We start from the raw sequence: 21,994 nt of genomic DNA, 5'->3' as shown, positions 1-21,994 counted from the left end.
GTATCTCATGAGATAAATTAATCAGAAAGCTATGGTTTTAAAGCTGATCTTGTTAAAAAATGTATTTTTAAAAAGTGTAGTGAAAGGTCAAATCCATAAATATTACCCTACGAATCATTACCTGAAGAAACTCAAAAAAGACATTAACACTAACTGTACTTTTTGTGATGAGTGTCCAGAAACAGTTTTGCATTTATTTTTGGCATTGTCTACATGTGAAGAAATGATAGCAAGATATTTGTAGATTTAAAATTGATAATATTTTTGATGACTTGTTTATTATGGGAGAATGTGCTGCTCGGTGTCCTTAACTATAATAAGGTTAACGAAAAACTATTTTAATGGAAAAATTGTATATTCATAAATGTAAATTCACTACTAAAAAAACACTTGTTTTCTATAAGGAGTTTGAGCAGTAAATTAAGATCATTCTACATTTTTTTTAATAAGAAAGCTGTAAAAACAGTCAATAGGTCTGTCTTTTAAGGCCTTTCCATAACCTGTAATTATTTGTACCCCCTAGCATATGTTGTTTGTTTGTATACCTCCTGTATGACTAGTGACTAGACTAGTATTCCTCCTGTATGACTAGTGTTTTGTGTATAAAATTAAAAATGATTAAAGTGTAGTGAAACAAGGGGAGAATCTCAATTGCATACTCCTCGTGTCCGCTCTCGTCTCCTCATTCTCAAAACCCATTGGAAGAGAAGGTCAAAGGGGAGGGACCTCTGGCTTTCTCCTCCAATGGATTTTGAGGAGGCGAGGAGAGAGGACACGAGGAGTATGCAATTGAGATTCTCCCAAGGGCTACCTAGCCAGGGGTGTATTCATTAGTCGGATTCTGTTGCAAAACGTTTTGCAACAGAAACAGTTTACCATTTACTCTAGGAGCCAAACGGAAGTAGGGGTGCTCCAGCACACCCTGAAAAATATTTAAAGAAAATTGGGGGCACTGGGCCTTTAGTAGTCCTGTATTAGTGGACTGATATAGCCATCTGCAGCATGGGCAAAAATAACTATGAAAAACAGCCCCAGATCATTATTCCTCCTCCACCAAACTTTACAGTTGGCACTATACATGGTAGCAGGTAGCGTTCTCCTGTCATCCGCCAAACTCAGATTTGTCAGTAGGACGGCCGGATGGTGAAGTGTGATTCATCACTCCAGAGAATGCGTTTCCACTGCTCCAGACTCCAATGGCGGTGAGCTTTACACCACTCCAGCCGACGCTTGGCATTACGCATGGTGATCTTAGGCTTGTGTGCGGCTGCTCGGCCATGGAAACCCATTTCATGAAGTTCCTGATGAACAGTTCTAGGAGTGCTGACATTGCTTCCAGAGGCAGTTTGGAACTCGGTAGTGAGTGTTGCAACCGAGGACAGAACATTTTTACACACTACAACACTCGGCTGTCCCGTTCTGTGAGCTTGTTTGGCCTACCATTTCGCAGCTGAGCCGTTGTTGCGCCTAGACGTTTCCACTTTACAATAACAGCACTTACAGTTCTAGAAGGGCAGGAATTTGATGAACTGACTTGTTGGAAAGGTGGCCTTCTATTCCTATGACGGTGCCATGTTGAAAGTCACTGAGCTCTTCAGTGAAGGCCACTCTACTGGCAATGTTTTTCTATGGAGATTGCATGGCGTTGTGCTCAATTTTATACATTTGTCAGCAACGAGTGTGGCTGAAATAGCCGAATCCATTAATTTGAAGGGGCGTCCACATACTTCTGTATATATATATATAGTGTACCTGCAAATAGTGTTTTCTAGGTTATGATCAGTCCTTGTCTTGGGCCAGAGTTCACAGGAACTGAGTACTGGCACCTTACATTTTGACTGCTTGAGTTCCGGAACTTCTAATAGAAAATTTGCTGAAAAAGAATGTAGTTCCAGCACCCAACTACAAAAATGAGTGCAGGCACCTATTTCAGTCAAAGTCAAACACTGGTTATGATAAGGTAAGAGTAGTACTAAGCTATTTGAGGTATTTCTTAGTTGTATTCTTCAAAAACCAATGGGTATAATATTATTTCAATAGTTGAAATGATCAACAAAATGTTAGACAGAACCTTTAACAAATCTGGTCACCCACCCATAACCATGAGTAATGTCCTTGAACAATGCACCAAACATTCACTTGAAATCATTATTTGCTGCCAAATCTAAATGAGTGAAAATAATGGTGAAAGGGTAATACAATACAATATCAGCAAGTCTTTATTTCTAAAATATATCATATGAGCTAAATTACCCCAGACCACAACAACATCATGATTGGATCATCCACATCACATACCTGTTTTTAATTGACATTTTTTCTATTATTATTATTAACCAAATAATGTATATACACAGCATACCAGGAGTGCATACACAAAATATTGATTTAACTCAGATAAAGAGATGTGTGCAGTGCTATATGTACAATACCACTAGGCAAACTTAAGACCTCGTTCTTTGTATATTTATTACAAAATACATTTCCCCCAGCCTGTGTAAGAATTGAGGTTAAACTGCACGGCCATTGATTGCATAGTGTTAAAAACTCTTTTGGAGAGAGCAGGAGCAGAGAGAAGAGGAAGCCCTTATTGGCCTCCCTGTCATAGATGGATTGCAGCACTGAGTAACCCCCCTTTTACTCTTCTTAATGTTTGCAGTCTTAGCAGTAATGACATGCAAGTCCTGGGACAAATATCCAAAACATGGGGAGTATTATTCACAGACTGCACCAGGGGACCACCTAGTCCTTCCTTCCCTGTTGTCAGAGTAGCCAACTATTGTTCTTTGAAATGTCTCCCAAAAATCTGATGCCTAACTTTGCTTGAATCTGATGCCTAACGTTGCTTGGTTTCTGAGTCATGCAGACATTCAATGGTGAACTTTTAACGTACATTTAAAGGCAGGATATGGCACTATAACTTGTCACTGCTTTTGTTTTTCTGCATGGATAGGTTCAAATCATATGGCAACCATCTCATCTCTCTAAACATTGTAATTGAACAGCACAAGGGGGACAATTGTTTAACTCACACATCTCTGGTACAGTGCAGTACTGCAATTAGTTCAATCTTCACAGTGTTCTTATTCATACATTATGACAAAATAAAATGCATCTTCTTTTCAAGCTTTTAAGCAGTGTTGTTAAACATGACTGAATGTTAAATATAGACCAACCCCATTCACACTTCTCACATATTTAAGATATATACAATACCGTTCAAAAGTTTGGGGTCACTTAGAAATGTCCTTGTTTTCATTGAAAACATACATGAAATGAGTTGCAAAATGAATAGGAAATATAGTCAAGATGATAAATATTGATTTTTAATTTAAATAATAATTGTGTCCTTCAAACTTTGCTTTCGTCAAAGAATCCTCCATTTGCAGCAATTACAGCCTAGCAGACCTTTGGCATTCTAATTGTCAATATTTTTTAGGTAATCTGAAGAGATTTCACTCCATGCTTCCTGAAGCACCTCCCACAAGTTGGATTGGCTTGATGGGCACTTTTTACGTACCATACGGTCAAGCTGCTCGAAAAACAACTCAATAGGGTTGAGATCCGGTGACTGTACAAATCCCTTTTACCCTGTACAAATCTCCCACTTTACCACCACCAAAGCACCCCCAGACTATCACATTGTCTCCACCATGCTTCTCACAAATGTTCTTCTTTGTGATCCGAACACCTCAAACTTAGATTAGTCTGTCCATAACACTTTTTCCCCAATCTTCCTCTTTCCAGTGTCTGTGTTCTTTTGCACATCTTAATCTTCTATTTTTATTTGCCAGTCTGAGATATGTATTTTTCTTTGCAACTCTGCCTAGAAGGCCAGCATCCCGGAGTCGCCTCTTCACTGTTGACGTTGAGACTGGTGTTTTGCGGGTACTATTTAATGAAGCTGCCAGTTGACGACTAGACACTCTAATGTACTTGTCCTCTTGCTCAGTTGTGCACCAGGGCCTCCCACTCCTCTTTCTATTCTGGTTAGAGCTAGTTTGCACTGTTCTGTGAAGGGAGTAGTACACAGCATTGTACGAGATATTCAGTTTCTTGGCAATTTCTCGCATGGAATAGCCTTAATTTCTCTGAACAAGAATAGACTGACGAGATTCAGGCCATTTTGAGCCTGTAATCGAACCCACAAATGCTGATGCTCCAGATACTCAACTAGTCTAAAGAAGGACAGTTTTATTGGTTCTTTAATCAGAACAACAGTTTTCAGCTGTGCTAACATAATTGCAAAAGGGTTTTCTGATGATCAATCAGCCTTTTAAAATGAAAAACTTGGATTAGCCTACACAACGTGCCATTGGAACACAGAAGTGATGGTTGCTGATAATGGACCTATGTACGCCTATGTAGATATTCCATTAAAAACCTGCCGTTTCCAGCTACAATAGTCATTTACAACATTAACAATGTCTACACTGTATTTCTGATCAATTTGATGTTATTTTAAATGGACAATTTTTTTTCTTTTCTTTCAAAAACAAGGACATTGCTAAGAGACCAAAAACGTTTGAACGGTAGTGTATATATATAAAAAAAATACTATTTACATGTTAGACAATGAAAATTAATAGTTCACCATGGACTCCTATACCACTGCAAGAAGAAAACACTTTTTTTTGAGGAGCACATAACGGAAAGGAGCATAAAATATAGTAATAAATGTGAAAACTTCTAAAGATTAGAGTAAATGAGAAACCTTTTCCCAGAGTGCTACAAATTGTGTGTGGGGAGGAGAAGAACATAACAAAAGCTAAACTCGTGGCTGTTGTCCTCCTATTTCATCCACAGGACTGTGCCTATCTGTACTTGCTAATAAAATATTGACGTTTACAAAAGCAATTTAAGTTTACAGGGGGAAAAACAGGTTCTAGTGATTTAAAGTTGAATAGTACTCCATTTTCAAACCTGGCCACTATGACAGTGGCCAATGTTTGATTACATTAAATATTACAGTCCTATTATGCTAATTGGCGACATTTTCGTATGCAAAATGTTGCATTGCCATATTCTCTCGCTCACATTCTTAAATCACTCAGCCTAGGACAGTCACTGAAAAGTGCCCTGCATCTAATCCCATTTATCAGTGGTTCATAGAAAAAAAGTTAGAGCTTATTTTATTTTTACACAAAACAACAGCAATTTATATTGGTTTAATCATTCTCCCCAAGCTCATAACATCAAAGCAATCTCTGGTTGGGGGCAGTAGTTATCCCTGACCGTACAAATCCCTGACAACCTTATTCATGGTGGTGTTGTTTTCATGGTCCTTCGAGCCGGATGGGACCTGACCTGGGGAAACTCCTGACCTTATTAGCTAGTTCCTTTCTGCTAATCCCTGGTGAACTCTGATTCCTCAAAAAGTATTCCTCACAATTAATATGCTCCTTGAACACGAGGAATATGCATAATTGGATCATGAAAAAATATAACATTTTTGGAGAAAGTGCAAGATTAGTGTTAAATTCTTATGTACAATATTCTTTCGCTACCATCTGCTCACAACTATGTTAGCTCTCCAGACAACCATCACATGAGAGGGATGAGTTTAGTTTTTTTCTCTCACATTTATGCACACATTTAAAAAAAAAAATATCTATACAGTATATCGAAACTACAGAGGACTTGATGGGTACAGTACAGTAAATGGCATCTAGCTTCTACTCAAAACATCCCTTTGGATATCAATCAGGATTCTCACCCCAATAACACAAACAGTTATGAACTGGAAGAACAGCAATGGAGAAAAACAAAACTTGTATGGGCAAAGTTTTATAAGGCAGGAAGTAAACCTAATTCAAGAAAGGTGAGAATGTGTTCCATTTCATATTTTGCCTTTGTATAACTTCAAGCAATAAACCTGTGATGTAAGTACAGTACATGATGACAGAATAAATTAAATCAACAGCTGATGATTGATCTAGCTAATATGTTCATTAGTGTTCTAACATGCCTTCACACATCCTTCATAACCCCCTGCCTCAAAGTGCGCGGATAAGAGGTCACTACAGGGTGAAGCAAGCACCGGTGTGAGTTTCTGTGAATGTGTGGTGAATACAGTACAAATATGGCAATTTAGAATAAGTCAAAGATAAGAAAAAGAAAACAAGGACTGGATAAGACCTGGAAAGCTTTGGGAGGAGAAACAGTTATAATGGATGCAATTTGTACACATCACTCAACCACAGAAAATTATGTCACCAGAGACAGGAACTCCTCATCCCTTGGCCCCTCACAATACCCCACAGATGATTGGATTGTGGAGGAGTGGGGAGAGTTAAGTTTGACTTCAGCACCTTAATACTCCTTGACACTCTGTGCAAATAGAGGGCCAGTCAGGCTGTTGAGGTGTTTGATTTGGCAGGAGGGTTGTAGGGGGTGTGGTGAGATTAGAGAGTTATCTTCCCGTCCAGTTCCAGTTGAACAGCTGTGTTTGGTGTAGACACACTCACTCTGTCCGGGTGGCATTTTTTTTTTTTTTAACACAGTGTACGTCTCAAAACACAACAGAGTGCCCCCTTCAAATCCAACAGACCTGAAATGCAAAAGACCTAAGATCTGAACATTGTGCACCCCAAAAATAGCTGTGGTTTCCCCAAGGGTCAGTACAGTCAAGTTCAGCCAACCTCCTACTGCACCTTGTGGTACAATATGCATTGTCTGTCTGTGGAGTAGGTTGGTCCAAACCACTTTCTTCCACCAGCCGGAATCTCTTCCATCATACAATAACCAGCCCGTCCCCCTGGCCCTTCACATATTATAGGCCACATAGATGGGGTCCAGTTGGTCAGCCAGGAAGGAGTCCCGGAGGTGCATGCGCTGTTTCTCCCCCCTGGAGTTGATGGGTATGACCCCCGGGTCCACGATGACCACCACGCCCACGATGAGGTGGTGCTCCTCCAGCACCACATTGGTGACCAGGGGCACCAGGTCCAGGGCATCCTGCTCTGAGCCACTCAGTTCAGCCACCACCACCAGTAGGTTGGTCCATGTGAATACCGCACTGCATTGGGGACACAGAGCGAGAGGAGAGAAAGGGGTTATAATCAAATGTCAGACTAAGATACATGCGCACGTACAAGCACACGTACATGTACACGTACACCCACAATTATGAAAACAGACAAACCAAATGGACAATAGTAAGGTATCCTGGGACCCCCCGTGTTCTGACCTCTCTGCAATGCTTCGGTGAGCCCGGGACACAGATGTCTCGATGTCGATAGGGTGGTAGCGCAGCCCCCTCAGCTCCAGAGTCTCATCCAGGGAACCCACCACAAACAGGGCGTCATGACGATCTGACCACAGATAGGGAGACAGACAAAGAGGGGCAAACAATATTGAATACTGGGAATGGTGGAATAGCTCATTTAGACCTCATCGGATCCCTATATCTCCCTTTTCATGTTATCTATTAGCATTAGCATCCATAGCAACACATGTTACTCAATTCAGTGCTTCCTAGTTCCATGTTTCAAACAGTTATTTCAGTTATATTAAAACCAGGAAAATCTGGAGAGACCCCTGCTGATTACAGACCCATAAGTTTAATAAATTGTGACAATAAAATAACCAAGCTTATAAGCAACAGAATGGCAAAAGTCTTACCAGACTTGATACATATCAAAAAAGGTTAATTAAAAAGACACTTACAAATACATGTTTCAGTTTTATACAATACGCAAAAAAACTAGATACCGATTTATCAATAATGTCTGTTGATGCCGAAAAGGCTTTCTACCGTCTTGAAAGACCTTTTCTATTAAAAACGTAGGAAGATTTAAACTTTCCAGCTGAAATAATAAATGTAATAAAAATATTATATAAATTTCCAAAACCAAAATATTCACAAATAATACATTATCTGATGAAATTGCATTATAAATGGGCACAAGACAGGGATGTCCTCTCTCCCACCTGTTTGCACTGGCAATTGAACCGCTTGCAGAAAGAATTAGACAGGACGCAAACGTAACAGGTATCAGTATTGGTAAACATTAATATAAACTAAACTTAAATATCCTGATATTCCTGACCAAAAAAAATAAAAATAAATGGCAATAGGAAAAATAAAAAGAATACTCATTATCTACAGCAATCCTTTAAGTGGACCATGAAAAATAAACATGTAGGATGCTTAAGTGACAACAAAAAACAAATATATAAATATAACTTAATCCCATTACTTAACAATTTGAAAGCATATCTATTAAATGGAACAAACTTCCCAATACTCTTACAGGTAGAATTAACCTCAGAATTGCATGTGTCACACCCTGATCTGTTTCACCTGTCTTTGTGCTTGTTTCCACCCCCTCCAGGTGTCGCCCATCTTCCTCATTATCCCCAGTGTATTTATACCCGTGTTCTCTGTCTGTTGCCAGTTCATTTTGTTTTGTCAAGCCTAACAGCGTTTTCCCCGTGCTCCTGTCTTTCTCTAGTTTTCCCCGTTTTGACCATTCTGCCTGCCCTGACCCTGAGCCTGCCTGCCGTTCTGTACCTTGTCACACCACCCTGGATTACTGACCTCTGCCGGCCCTTGACCTGTAGTTTGCCTGCCCCCCTGTTTTTGTAACAAACTTTTGTTACTTTAAAACTGTCTGCATCTGGATCTTCTCCTGAGTCTTGACAGGCATGGCTCCTAAAGTTTTTATATTTATTCTCAGTAATACCAATTACCCCACCAAAGACATTCTTTAAAAAGTATACTCGGTCATAACAGACTTCATATTGGCAAATAAAACTTGAAGATGTAAAACTTTCCTTTTCATTCTCTAAGTCTGACAGTAGTTTTAACCTTCCAGACTTGGAATTGTATCATCTCGCTACCCAAGGCATTTACTTGTGACATATAGTTAAATGCACAAAGGAGGAACAATGGGTACATAATGAAGATGCACATGCTCATCCCCAGAATCTTTTCACGTGTCTATTTTCAAAGGATAAAGCTTTGGACATTAACAACAATATGAAAGAAAATGAAACTGATTCTACAAGAACCAATATCACTCTGTAAAAACACAACCCTATGGAACAATCCTTGGATAGTGTTTCAGAATTCACCGATAACTTGGTCCCCATGGAAAACTTGGTAATAGGAAATACATTTATTTCCACGACAGAATTAAAAAGCAATTTTGGACTAACCAATGTAGATATTTTTAAATACATGCAACTTAAAAGCTTCGTATCACAAAATTTCTATTTGAAATCTTTTGAAAATCAGAGCAATCTTGAGGGAATCCTATTTGAGTCAGAAAAGGATATTCATAAACTCAGCAAAAAAAGAGACGTCCTCTCACTGTCAACTGCGTTTATTTTCAGCAAACTTAACGTGTAAATATTTGTATGAACATAAGATTCAACAACTGAGACATAAACTGAACAAGTTACACAGAAAGGCCTCTTTAGTGTCCTAAGTTTTCATAACTGTGACCTTAATTGCCTACCGTCTGTAAGCTGTTAGTGTCTAAATTTGCTTTAGGAGTAGTGCGTGACCCTAGGGTGGCAACACAAACTCAGCAAAAAAAGAAACATCCCTTTTTCAGGACCCTGTCTTTCAAAGATAATTCGTAAAAATCCAAATAACTTCAGATCTTCATTGTAAAGAGATTAAACACTGTTTCCCATGCTTGTTCAATGAACCATAAACAATTAATGAACATGCACCTGTGGAACGGTCGTTAAGACACTAACAGCTAACAGACGGTAGGCAATTAAGGTCACAGTTATGAAAACTTAGGACTCTAAAGAGGCCTTTCTACTGACTCTGAAAAACACCAAAAGAAAGATGCCCAGGGTCCCTGCTCATCTGCGTGAACGTGCCTGCTGCAAGGAGGCATGACGACTGCAGATGTGGCCAGGGAAATTAATTGCAATGTCCGTACTGTGTGACGCCTAAGACAACGCTACAGGGAGACAGGATGGACAGCTGATCGTCCTCGCAGTGGCAGGCCACGTGTAACAACATCTGCACAGGATCGGTATATTCGAACAGCACACCTGCGGGATAGGTACAGGATGGCAACAACAACTGTCCGAGTTACACCAGGAACGCACAATCCCTCCATCAGTGCTCAGACTGTCCGCAATAGGCTGAGAGAGGCTGGAACTGAGTGCTTGTAGGCCTGTTGTAAGGCAGGTCCTCACCAGACATCACCGGCAACAATGTCGCCTATGGGCACAAACCCACCGTCGCTGGACCAGACAGGACTGGCAAAAAGTGCTTTTCACTGATGAGTCGCGGATGTGTTTCACCAGGGGTGATGGTCAGATTCGCGTTTATTGTCGAAGGAATGAGCGTTACACCGAGGCCTGTACTCTGGAGCGGAGATCGATTTGAAGGTGGAGGTTCCGTCATGGTCTGGGCGGTGTGTCACAGCATCATCGGACTGAGCTTGTTGTCATTGCAGGCAATCTCAACGCTGTGTGTTACAGTGAAGACATCCTCCTCCCTCATGTGGTACCTTCCTGCAGGCTCATCCTGACATGACCCTCCAGCATGACAATGCCACCAGCCATACTGCTCGTTCTGTGCGTGATTTCCTACAAGACAGGAATGTCAGTGTTCTGCCATGGCCAGCGAAGAGCCCAGATCTCAATCCTATTGAGCACGTCTGGGACCTGTTGGATCGGAGGGTGAGGGCTAGGGCCATTCCCCCCAGAAATGTCCGGGAACTTGCAGGTGCCTTGGTGGAAGAGTGGGGTAACATCTCACAGCAAGAACTGGCAAATCTGGTGCAGTCCATGAGGAGGAGATGCACTGCAGTACTTAATGCAGCTGGTGGCACACCAGATACTGACTATTACTTTTGATTTTGACCCCCCCCCCCCTTTCTTTAGGGACACATTCAATTTCTGTTAGTCACATGTCTGTGGAACTTGTTCAGTTATGTCTCAGTTGTTGAATCTTGTTATGTTCATACACTTATTTACACATGTTAAGTTTGCTGAAAAGTTTATTTGGGACAAATTATTCACTAAACCCTAAACCTCAACTACGTCTCATAATGAAATATGTGGAAATTGATCAAGTTGAGTTGACTAAACTGCTTGGAGTTACCAAGGATTGTAAACTGTCATGGTCAAAACATATTGATACAACAGTAGCTAAGATGGGGAGAAGTCTGTACATAATAAAGCGCTACTCTGCATTCTTAACAACACTATCAACAAGGCAGGTCCTACAGGCCCTAGTTTTGTCACACCTAGACTACTGTTCAGTAGTGTGGTCAGGTGCCACAAAGAGGGACTTGGGAAAATTGTAGTTGGCTCAGAACAGGGCAGCACGGCTGGCTCTTAAAAGTACACGGAGAGCTAACATTAATGGCATGTATGTCAATCTCTCATGGCTCAAAGTGTTTTTTGTTTTTGTAAGAGGTGTTGAGAAGCTGAATGTACCTAGCTGTCTGTTTAAAATACTAGCACACAGCTCGGACACTCATGCATACCCCACAAGACATGCCACCAGAGGTCTCTTCCCCAGTCCTCAAGTCCAGAACAGACTATAGGAGGCACACAGTACCACATAGAGCCATTACTATATGGAACTCTATTCCACATCAAGTAACTGATGCAAGCAGTAGAATCAGATTTAAAAATACACCTTATGGAACAGTGGGGACTGTGAAGAGACACACACAAAAGGTACAGACACATGCATACGCAAGCATTATGATATTTTTGTATGGTGGTATTGAACATTTTGTGTTGTGGATATGTGGTGGTGTAGGGATGTTTATATGATGTCCTGTTTTTTATGTAATGTGTTTAAAAAAAWTTTTTTTAACCTAATTGTTGGTTAAGGGCTTAAAAAGTAAGCATTTGACTGTAAGGTCTACCTGTTGTATTCGGCGCATGTGACAAATAAAATGTGACAAATAAAATGTGATTTGAAGTGTAAAACTAACAATGACTCAATAATCCATGCCTTCTGGGAATGCTATTAAGTCCAAAAGTATTACAATGTACATTTACTTTTAATCCGTCTGTCTGTATATTTATAAGACATGGCTTATGAGGGTGCAGTGAGATACCTGATGGGTTGGACGATACTTTTCTCGTCAATCAACTTGAAAAACATATACTTTAAAACTGGAAAATCAACCAATCCTCCATCGTTAACACAATGGAAAGGGCAAACGCTTTATTATCTAAATGTTAAAAGTGTGTGGGCGATGAAGAGAAATAAAAATGGTGCCACTTGAGGCCATGTAGCAGAGAGTGATGCGTGCGCTGGAGATGGATGGGGGTGTGAGCAGGTGGGTCTGGGCAGGTGGGTCTGGGCAGGTGGGTCTGGGGAGGTGGGTCTGAGCAGGTGGGACTGGGCAGGTGGGACTGGGCAGGGTGATGTTTTGTGTGTTTGTATGCTGGCGTTTGTATGTGTGTGTTTTTAGTATTGCAAAAAAAAAAAAAAACTGTAAAAAAAAAAAACACTAAATAAGAACAATAGCATCCATAGCCATCCTTTTCATGTTAGCCATTAGCGTTAGCCTACATAGCCCTGACCAGGCCCAGCCACTGACCCCCAGCGGCATCCAGTAGCTCAGTCCTCTTGACGAAGCCCAGGTAGCCAGTCCTGGCCCACAGGGTCGTGGGATCTCCGAAGCTCAGCTTGGTGTTGAAGTGGTCGGCCTGCAGGCTCTCCTCTCCATAGATGGCATAGTAGCCACTGGCACTGTGAGGGCTGTTGATCCAGATCTGACAGAGAGCAGAGGAGGGGACAAGGTAGAATTAGGGATGGAATAGGAGAGTTATGTATGAGGAGAACTTGGTTATTGATAGGGCTAGGAGTTTTTCCTAATTATACCCTGCATATTTCCCATCCTTTTCTCTATCCCACATGTTGCCATTTTCACTCTAATATTAGCGTTCTATCTCCTCTCACCTCTCCTAGATGGGAATCTCCTAGAGGTCCCCTGGTCTCTGGGTTCACGATGATCACCCTGACTCCTGGTAAGATCTAAAGAGAGTGATACATGGTGAACAACAAACTCCCACAACAACACATCTTGTATCTGAGCACAAACGGCATTTAATGTGTGTGGATTCATCAGGGGAGTCTTACTTTGCCAGACTCCATCAGAGGGAGACTCTGAGGGGCTCCTCTCTCCACCAGCCTCACTCTGAGATAGAAAATGAAAGCATATTGTGATGGTGAACTCAATACTGTAAAAAATGTCTTCCTCGGCATCAAAGCTGCTCATACATAAAACCATACCACTAGGGGTCTACATGTTCTCACCTGTCATGGCGGAGGGACTTCATGTCCACATACACAGTGGAGGGGTCCGGTCCAGTGGTGCCCTGAAAAACACCGAAAACCTGACTGAAAACTTGGATCAGTCCTTAATGAGACACACAGGAAGGTCCTGATGTACTAACTCACCTGGACTAAGGCAGACAACCCTCAGAGGCCTCTATTTACATGTATGTTATGTACAGTAAACAGAAGGCTCTAACCTCCAGTTCAGGGTGACACTGGTCAATGCATCAACCAACATGAGTTGGTTGATGCAACCACAAATCATAGGAACATTGGCCATGGCCGTCAAAACATTTGTTTTCCTTTAGCCATTAATAAAAGTATATTTCCAAACAAATTAGTTATGCTTCCATCTTGTAGGCCGTCATTGTAAATAAGAATTGGTTCTTACCTGACTTTCGTAGTTAAATAAAGGTTCAATAAAAAATGAAATTCCCTGTTGCCTAGTACCTCCTCACAGAACTTGTTCTAGCTGGTGGAGTAACGGTTCTAACTGGTTGAGTACCTGCATGCAAATGGCAAGGTTGACCCTGGATCCGAAGGCTGTGCTGACAGCGCGGGGTGAGAGGCCCAGGTCTTTAAACAACTTGGAGAAGGACATGGTGAGGGCCAGACGAGGACGCTCCTCTGCTATCACCACACAGCTCCTCACACATGACAGGTTCAGCCCCCGCGCCTGGAGGGAAAAAGAGGGAGACGGTGAGTTAGCGTGTACATGTGTGTGTGTGTGTGTGTGAGAGCATGTGTGTGTATTATACTCACTTTGAGTATCTCTGTCTGCGTGCCTATCCCCTTGGTGCAGAGCTCCATGACAGAGTAGGAGCAGAAGGTGTCTCTGATGCGGTACTGGCTCAGGGTGCTCAGCCACAGGGGCAGACAGCTCTCCAACTCCAGAGGAGGGATTAGGATGGACTGGTGCCCTGAGTACACACTACACACAGGAAACAAGAGAAGGTGTGTGTTCGGAATGTGTGTAAGTGAGAGAGATAAAGATACCCTGTGTGTGTGCGTGTGACCTTGCGAGGCACCACAGTACAAAGCCCAGGCCACAGTAAGGGTCTAGGCAGATGGCTATTTGGCGTGAGGAGTAGAGTTCACACTGCAGCTTGATGGAGCGACACAGAGCACTGACTGCCGCATGGGAGATCTGATGGACAGAAGCACACAACCAACCAATCACACACACACACACACACACACACACACACACACACACACACACACACACACACACACACACACACACACACACACACACATCACAAAGAAACAACCAATAAGAGAAGCAGAATCAACTGGTAAAGTCATGGTTATGGCTACCGCCATTGGCCCACTGTAAATCAGAGGAGCAAAATTAGCTGTTGGCTACTGACTTTGCCAATGGCAGGCCGCTCATGGGTCACCAAGTTTGCAAACTATCTGGGGCTGTTTTAGAGTATTGAGACCAATCCGTAGCCTCCTGTGGGTGACCTTACCTTGACCCCGGTGAGCATGCCCGTGGTGGACACACTGAAGTCCAGATAGGCGATCATCTCTGCCGTGGGGGGCTTATAGATCATTGGAGGTCTACGGCGAGGGAGGTCATCTGGAAGAAGGGAACATGCACAACAAGGTTGAGTTTCTCTGGCTTAGATTCTATGGTCAGGTATGTACTGTATGTAAGACCCATGGCGGGGGTTCTCGAAGTGGGGTGCGGCGGTACTGCAGGGGGTCCGCAGCCAGATCTCAAAATAAATAAATATATATAGTACCAGCCAAAAGTTTGGACACACCTACTGTGTCAAGGTTATTGCTGTATTTTTACTATTTTCTACATTGTAGAATAATAGTGAATACAACAAAACTATGAAATAACACATTTGGAATCATGTAGTAACCAAAAAAGTGTTAAACAAATAAAAATATAAGTTGCCACCCTTTGCTTTGATGACAGCTTAACTAGGCAAGTCAGTTAAGAACAAATTCTTATTTACAATGACAGCCTACCCTGGCCAAACCCTAACAACACTGGGCCAATTGTGCGCCACCTTATGAGACTCCCAATCACGCCCAGTTGTGATACAGCCTGGAATCTAAACAGGGTCTGTAGTGACGCCTCTAGCACTGAGATGCAGTGCCTTAGACCGCTGCGCCACTCATGTGCCTGTCACTGAGGAGTGGCTTCTGTCTGGTCACTCTACCATGAATGCCTGATTGGTGGAGGGCTACAGAGATGGTTGTCCTGTGGAGGAACTGTGGAGCTCTGTCAGAACAACCATCGGGTTCTTGGTCACCTCCCTGACGAAGGCCCTTCTCACCCGATTGCTCAGTTTGGCTGGGCGGCCAGCTGTAGGAAGACTGTGGGACCTTAGGACAGGTGTGTGCCTTTCCAAATCATGTCCAATCAATTGAATTTACCACAGGTGTACTCCAATCAAGTTGTACAAACATCTCAAGGATGATCAATGGAAACAGGATGGACCTGAGCTCAATTTCGAGTCTCATAGCAAAGGGTCTGAATACTTGTGTACTTGTACTTGTAATACTTTTGTCATTATGGGGTATTGTGTGTAGATTGATGAGGAAACAAATTCATGTAATCAATTTTAGAATAAGGCTGTAAACATAGCAACATTTGGAAAAAGGGAAGGGGTCTTCTGCACTGTATATATTTTTTTAAACAAAAATAAATAAAAAGGAATATTACTAGCAACAACAGATTAAACAAATGTTGGAAAAGGGATCCATGGAATAAGTTTAGAGGGTGTAATACAATGTGATATTATTTATCTACAATTTATGTTTTTAACCCTGGGCAACATGGGCATAGGAGGCTCACAGGGATATTGGCATCCACAGCATTCCAATTCTATATTTTTCTCAACTTATTTAACTCAATACTTATTGTAATACCCAAAATGATAGATTTTTAAAAAACAAATGCACTGTTATCTAAGCAAAGTTCACTTAGCCTCATAGCAAAATGTGTGGAATTGCAGGATATTAGCTTTCAAGGTATCTCTCAACCCCAAATTCATCCTTTGCCCAACCCCTTCAAATAAAAAAGATTAATTAAAATCAGTGGGTTGGGATATTGCTCATAAATATTAATTTTGGAGGTGGGTAAACATAGTTGTACCTGATCCCAACACTTTCTTACTAAAAGTCCACTGGCACGCTCTGATAAAACTGTATGCATCGCGAGCAAATACAACTCTGGACAGTTAGCTCACAGCGGTAAGGCGCGGAGTTCCTGACATCTATTGCAAATGAACTCAGATTGGTTTTGGGTACTGTATAAAAACCTACAACTACTACCAGGGGGACCCCACTCACAGGTATGCTTTCACTTTTCAGAATTAGACGTGTGTGGGCACAGGATGAACATTGTAAATTAAGGATAAAAAAAATAGAAAAAGACATCTGCCCCATGCGGGATTAGAACTCACAACCATTGAACTATGAGCCAACCAACTGTCTTAGCAGAATGTGCCACCAGTCAGAGTAGTTGGGAGAAACTACAACCAACTGACATGACTACCACTGTCATCTATTTCTTGTTATGATAGAGGTAGCTACGAATCTAAACGTATGAACCTCATAGCCTACATGTATTTTTTTTTCTTCGTAAAAGCACATAGATGTGTATGAAATGATAAGCAAAAACATTGAATTTGGTCATATGCTGAAATGTGCCTTACTGCCTTTAGAATTTTGTGTAATGTCAGTAGTCGAGTTAAGGAAGCATCATGCTAAATAGATTGTCACACTCCACTTATCAAGACCATTGCCAAATAAGTTACGCTGTCACCTGCTTTTACAGTTAGCCTTGAGGTGGTACTAACCAGCTTATCGAGAAGGGAGTGTCTTTCATACTGAACGCCTCCCTTGATGACGTAGAGGCACCTTCTCAAGGTGCCTCTACATCACCATTTCAATGGTAGAGTTGAATCGCTAGGGACAAAAAGAGCTAGATTTACTACTAAAAGACCAAAATATATAACTTTTGTTACGAACTGTCAAAATGAGGACTTGACATGTTTCACTATAACTAAGCCTAAAACATCTGATAACTTAAAAAAAAAAAGTTTTTGCCATGAAAGTTACTCTTTAAAGCAGCAACAACAAAAAATCTCTGTGCCCCATGACAAAATGTGTAGAATTGCAGGAAAGTAGCTTGAAAACTGCAAAAATTCTCTGATGTCAATAGGCTGCCCTTTAAAATGTTCCTTCCCAGGGCCTGAGAATTGTTTGTCTGGCCATGCACTGCTGAAGTCATAGTAAAACTCCTTGTATGCTATTTTTATCTCATTCGAGTTGTGTTCTGATGAGGGTGCCCCTGATGAATTTGCTATATCTGCGACACATTTTTTTTAAACCCCTGTTCTATAGTACCTGTGTCTATGATTGTCGGCCATGTTTTAATGTTCACAGTGGCAGCAGCCTCTTTGGAGCGCAGGATCCTCATGAGGTTCTGAGTGGTGAGGATACAGGCAGCTTTACTGACCTGGGGACAGACAGAGGCACCACAAACAACATGTTAGTTAGTAGAAAAATATGGTTCCAACTTCCTACCTTAGGAAGACCAAAATAATGACACCCAAACACCATGCTCATAAAATAGCACCCAACCTCATACACTCAGGTGATCAAAAGATAGCACACATACACACTTACGTCGATGATCATGCGGACAGTGGGCAGTGTGGCTGCCAGGTTCTGTGGGTGAGGAGGTCTGACAGTGACAGGAACATAGCCAGCATAGAGGCAGCCATAGAAAGAGGCTATCAGATCAATACCTAGAGTGAGAGACAGAACGAGAGAGTGACTATAACTGTAAGTCATCCTGAATGGGTATGACTATGCCAGTATCAGTGCCAGTATGACAGATGGACAAACAGAGACAGGTGGACGGACAGACGGAAGGACCCACCAGGAGGGTAGAGCAGCACCACGTTGTTCCCGGTGTTGACGCTGCCTTTCTCTGTGAGAGCCGCTGCAATCTTCTCCGCCCGCTTGTGCAGCTGCACACACGTTGCTGTGGATACAACTAGCCCCTGAAGCACAGGAGTTAGAGAGAGAGGGTAGGGGCAAGGGGTTTATTTACAACTGGGCCCAACTGTATATGGGGGGGTTCTGTTTATTGTATGTGTGAGAGTGAGTCTATAAGTGTGAGAGTGCTACCTTTGCATTGAGCAGCACATAGAGACAGTGGTCTGGATCAGTCTGTGCTCTCCACTGTAGAGCCTCGGATAGGAACTGGTGCTGAGGAGAGAAAAGAGGGTCAAAGTTCATTCCATAGCAATCATGTCAATATGGATATCAATTTTATATCAACAAGATTTTTAAAATTATAATAAATTGATATAAAGTTATGCCAAAATAACCACAAAGAAATATAATAGGAGTTTTATTTTGCTGATGGGAGGAACTCGATAGAACTTTAATTTCCTCAAGTTCATTCTCTTAAGTTAAGTCGAAGGTCATGAAGATGGTCAATACAGTCACTCTGCAGTAAATAACCCTGGAGCCAAAATGTCCTCCGTAAGCAGCTTTTCTACCAGGAGGAAGGAAACTGTCACTCCCATTGGCAAATCAACAAGCAAATGGACAATTTAGAACATGCAGCATTAGCCAATCTACTTCTTAAAATAATGAACTGATTTCAGTTGTAGCTAACAGCAATGATGGGGAGAGATCCATTGGGGAGAGAAAGCAAAGCACATAAAGAGGAGATGTGAATGTCTGGAAGATGGCTTGCCAGGGACTTCCTCTGAGTCCACACAACTCTGCAGATCAGCAAGGCCTGTGTGTGTGTGTAGCAACGGTCATCACATTTTTTTTTAAATAATAAATGCAACAGTTGGACAATGGATAAAGATATTCCACTTTTTAAAAATGTTTTAAATACATCAGATAGACTAAATTATAGCACATAAACATTTTAGTTCAAGGAGTTTGGTGGGAATTCAGTTATTCAACTTATTGTCAAATGTCACTTTTATTTCTTAGAATGCACTCATATATACATTTTATTTTTATATATGAGTGTGTGTACTATTTTGAACATTCAGAGGTGATGGAGGGCAATGGAAGGCATGGGGCATCAGGTTGCATTAAGAGGTACGCCGACAGACTGTCACCATAACTGTGCTGTGATCCAGAAAAATAACAGAAAACTGCGTAATACATTGGCACATGCAGATTCCGAGCATTACTTCTGACACCATGCAAGAGCTCACATCTTGCCAGAACTTGCATCCATAGAAAGATCTGTGTATGCAACTGAAGAATGGCTCCATTCACATTTGGAGCTTCACTGTACAGCACATTGCAGACAGAAGCAAAGGTAGGACCAGGGTGTTACAGAGTTAGAGGGGGCAGTAGCTCTTACCATGATAGTAGGCCACATACGGAGCTATATAGATCCAGAGAGATGGGTGCATTAGGACAGAGGAGAGAATGCATCATGTTGCCCACATGGTTTACCAGCTATCTTGTCCTGTCCAACTAAATAGCTAGTAAACACTTATTGGACCACTGGTGGCAAAGAGGCCGCACGCCACTGCAGGCAAGCCCATATTGGACCGCTGTTGGCAACCAATATGGTAGTATTATGCCGCTGGCAGCCCAACAGCATACTGACCGTGAGTCGGCATGCCATTGTTAGTAGTGTTGGCTACCACCAGGTTATTAGTGCCAGCTACCGCTATCGTCCCTACCCTGCTATGGGCCAGCGTGCATGTGGGTCCTTTCTAACTGGTGTGATGAGAGAGGTCCTGAGGTGGTCCTACCTTCCTGACCAGGTCCTGGTCCTCGATCATTCCCAGATCCCTGCCTGCTGCCTGGGCTATCCTCTTCCCTGCTACCAGATTCCCCACCATGATGGAGGCTGGACCCACACCCACTAAAGAGAAAGAGAGAGAGAGAGAGAGAATATGTGAGAGAGAGAAAGATGCATATTTACAATCAGATAAACAGTCCCTAGCTCAAAAGACATGGTAACTGTAAGCCAAATCAATTGCCAAGTTTTGCTGTATGATCCCCTGAACTGAGCCTATTGTACCTGGCTGTTTCTGCCGTGGTTTGGGGAGGTTGGTGACACAGGTATGGGGGCACATGAGGATGTTACAGGGGTGCAGGTTGCCGTCCAGGATTTTTTCAGTTTCTGCCACAAATTTCTATAGGATTGAGGTCCAGGGCTTTGGTGATGGCCACTCCAATACCTTGACTTTGTTGGTCCCTTAAGCCATTTTGCCACAACTTTGGAAGTATGCTTGGATCATTGTCCATTTTGGAAAACCATTTGCGACGAAGCTTTAACTTCCTGAAACTGGTATGTCTTTAATGTTGCTTCAATATATCCACATGATTTTCTTAACTCATAATGCCATCTATTTTGGTTGAAGTGCACCCAAGTCTCTCCTGCACAAAGCACCCCCACAAACGTGATACTGCCACCCCCGTCCTTTCACGGTTGAGATGGTGGTTCTTCGGGCTTGCAAGCGTCCACCTTTTTCTCCAGACAATAAACGATGGGGGTTTTTCCCCCATTTTAAATAAGGCCCCCAAAGCCCCAAAAAAACGGTTTTATTTTTTTTTTTTTTTTTGGTTTTTTCATCAGACTAACGTGACATTTCTCTCAAAAACTGATGATCTTTTCCCCATTTGCAGTTGCAAACCGTATCTGTGCTTTTCTTATGTCGGTTTTGGAGCAGTGACTTCTTCCTTGCTGAGCTGCCTTTCAGGTTATGTCGTATAGGACTTGTTTTACTGTGGATATAGATACTTTTTTACTGTTTTTTCTCCAGCATCTTCACAAGCTTCCTTCTGTTGTTCTGGGGATAATTTGTACCTTTTCTCACCAAAAGTACTTCATCTCTAGGAGACAGAACACGTCTCCGTCCTAAGCGGTATGACGGCTGCATGGTCCCCATGGTGTTTATATTTGCATACTATTGTTGTTACAGATGAACGTGGTACCTTCAGGCGTTTGGAAAATTGCTCCCAATGAGGAACCAGACTTGTGGAGGTCTACAATGTTTTTTTCTGAGGTCTTGGCTGATTTCTTTAGATTTTCCCATGATGTCAAGCAAAGAGGCACTTTGAGTTTGAAGGTAGGCCTTGAAATACATCCCAGGTACACTCCAATTGACTCAAATTATGTCAATTAGCCTATCAGAAGCTTCTAAAGCCATGACATCATTTTCTGGAATTTTTCCAAGCTGTTTAAAGGCACAGTCAACTTAGTGTGTAAACATTTGACCACTGGAATTGTGATACAGTGAAATTATAAGTGAAATAATCTGTCTGTAAACAATTGTTGGAAAAATTACTTGTGTCATGCACACAAGTAGAATTTCCTAAACCGATTTGCCAAAACTATAGTTTGTTAACAAGAAATGTGTGGAGTGGTTGAAAAACGAGTTTTAATGACTCCAACCTAAGTGTATGTAAACTTCCGACTTCAACTATATGTGTGAGTGTGTGACTATGGATCATTGCAGAGTAGACATTCAATCCGCTTGTGGTGTGTCAGGATTGGGGTGTTCTCTGTGACGGTGTTCTATGATGAGAGGATAGTTATTGTGGCAGAGCAGAGGCCAGATGGCCTGAGGTGAGGAGGACAGCTTCCAGTGGATGAGCAGCAGTACTGCAGGTAGCTAACAGCTCTACAAACACCTTTTTCTGGTACATTCCAAAACAAACACCACTGTTTTCATGTACAAAGGGGAG

At 41.9% G+C, this 21,994-nt stretch overlaps 1 protein-coding gene across 1 annotated transcript in view; it reads right to left on the bottom strand.

Moving 5' to 3' along the window:
• Positions 1–2,203: 2,203 nt before the first annotated feature.
• Positions 2,204–21,994, bottom strand: part of LOC111970142 (disco-interacting protein 2 homolog B-A) — a 78,793-nt gene continuing 59,002 nt past the window's right edge. The window contains 16 exon segments of the mRNA XM_070445630.1: positions 2,204–7,018; positions 7,190–7,313; positions 12,540–12,714; positions 12,902–12,976; positions 13,082–13,139; positions 13,259–13,320; positions 13,785–13,955; positions 14,042–14,210; positions 14,296–14,426; positions 14,755–14,864; positions 17,654–17,765; positions 17,936–18,057; positions 18,192–18,315; positions 18,443–18,523; positions 20,053–20,165; positions 20,325–20,460. Coding sequence (XP_070301731.1) covers positions 6,766–7,018; positions 7,190–7,313; positions 12,540–12,714; positions 12,902–12,976; positions 13,082–13,139; positions 13,259–13,320; positions 13,785–13,955; positions 14,042–14,210; positions 14,296–14,426; positions 14,755–14,864; positions 17,654–17,765; positions 17,936–18,057; positions 18,192–18,315; positions 18,443–18,523; positions 20,053–20,165; positions 20,325–20,460 — 2,016 coding nt within the window. The 3' untranslated portion in view covers positions 2,204–6,765.

Source organism: Salvelinus sp. IW2-2015, linkage group LG11, assembly GCF_002910315.2.
Source record: "Salvelinus sp. IW2-2015 linkage group LG11, ASM291031v2, whole genome shotgun sequence".
Lineage (NCBI taxonomy): Eukaryota > Metazoa > Chordata > Actinopteri > Salmoniformes > Salmonidae > Salvelinus > Salvelinus sp. IW2-2015.
Note: the sequence above shows the minus strand (reverse complement) of the source record. Positions and strands in the feature narration are given on the sequence as shown.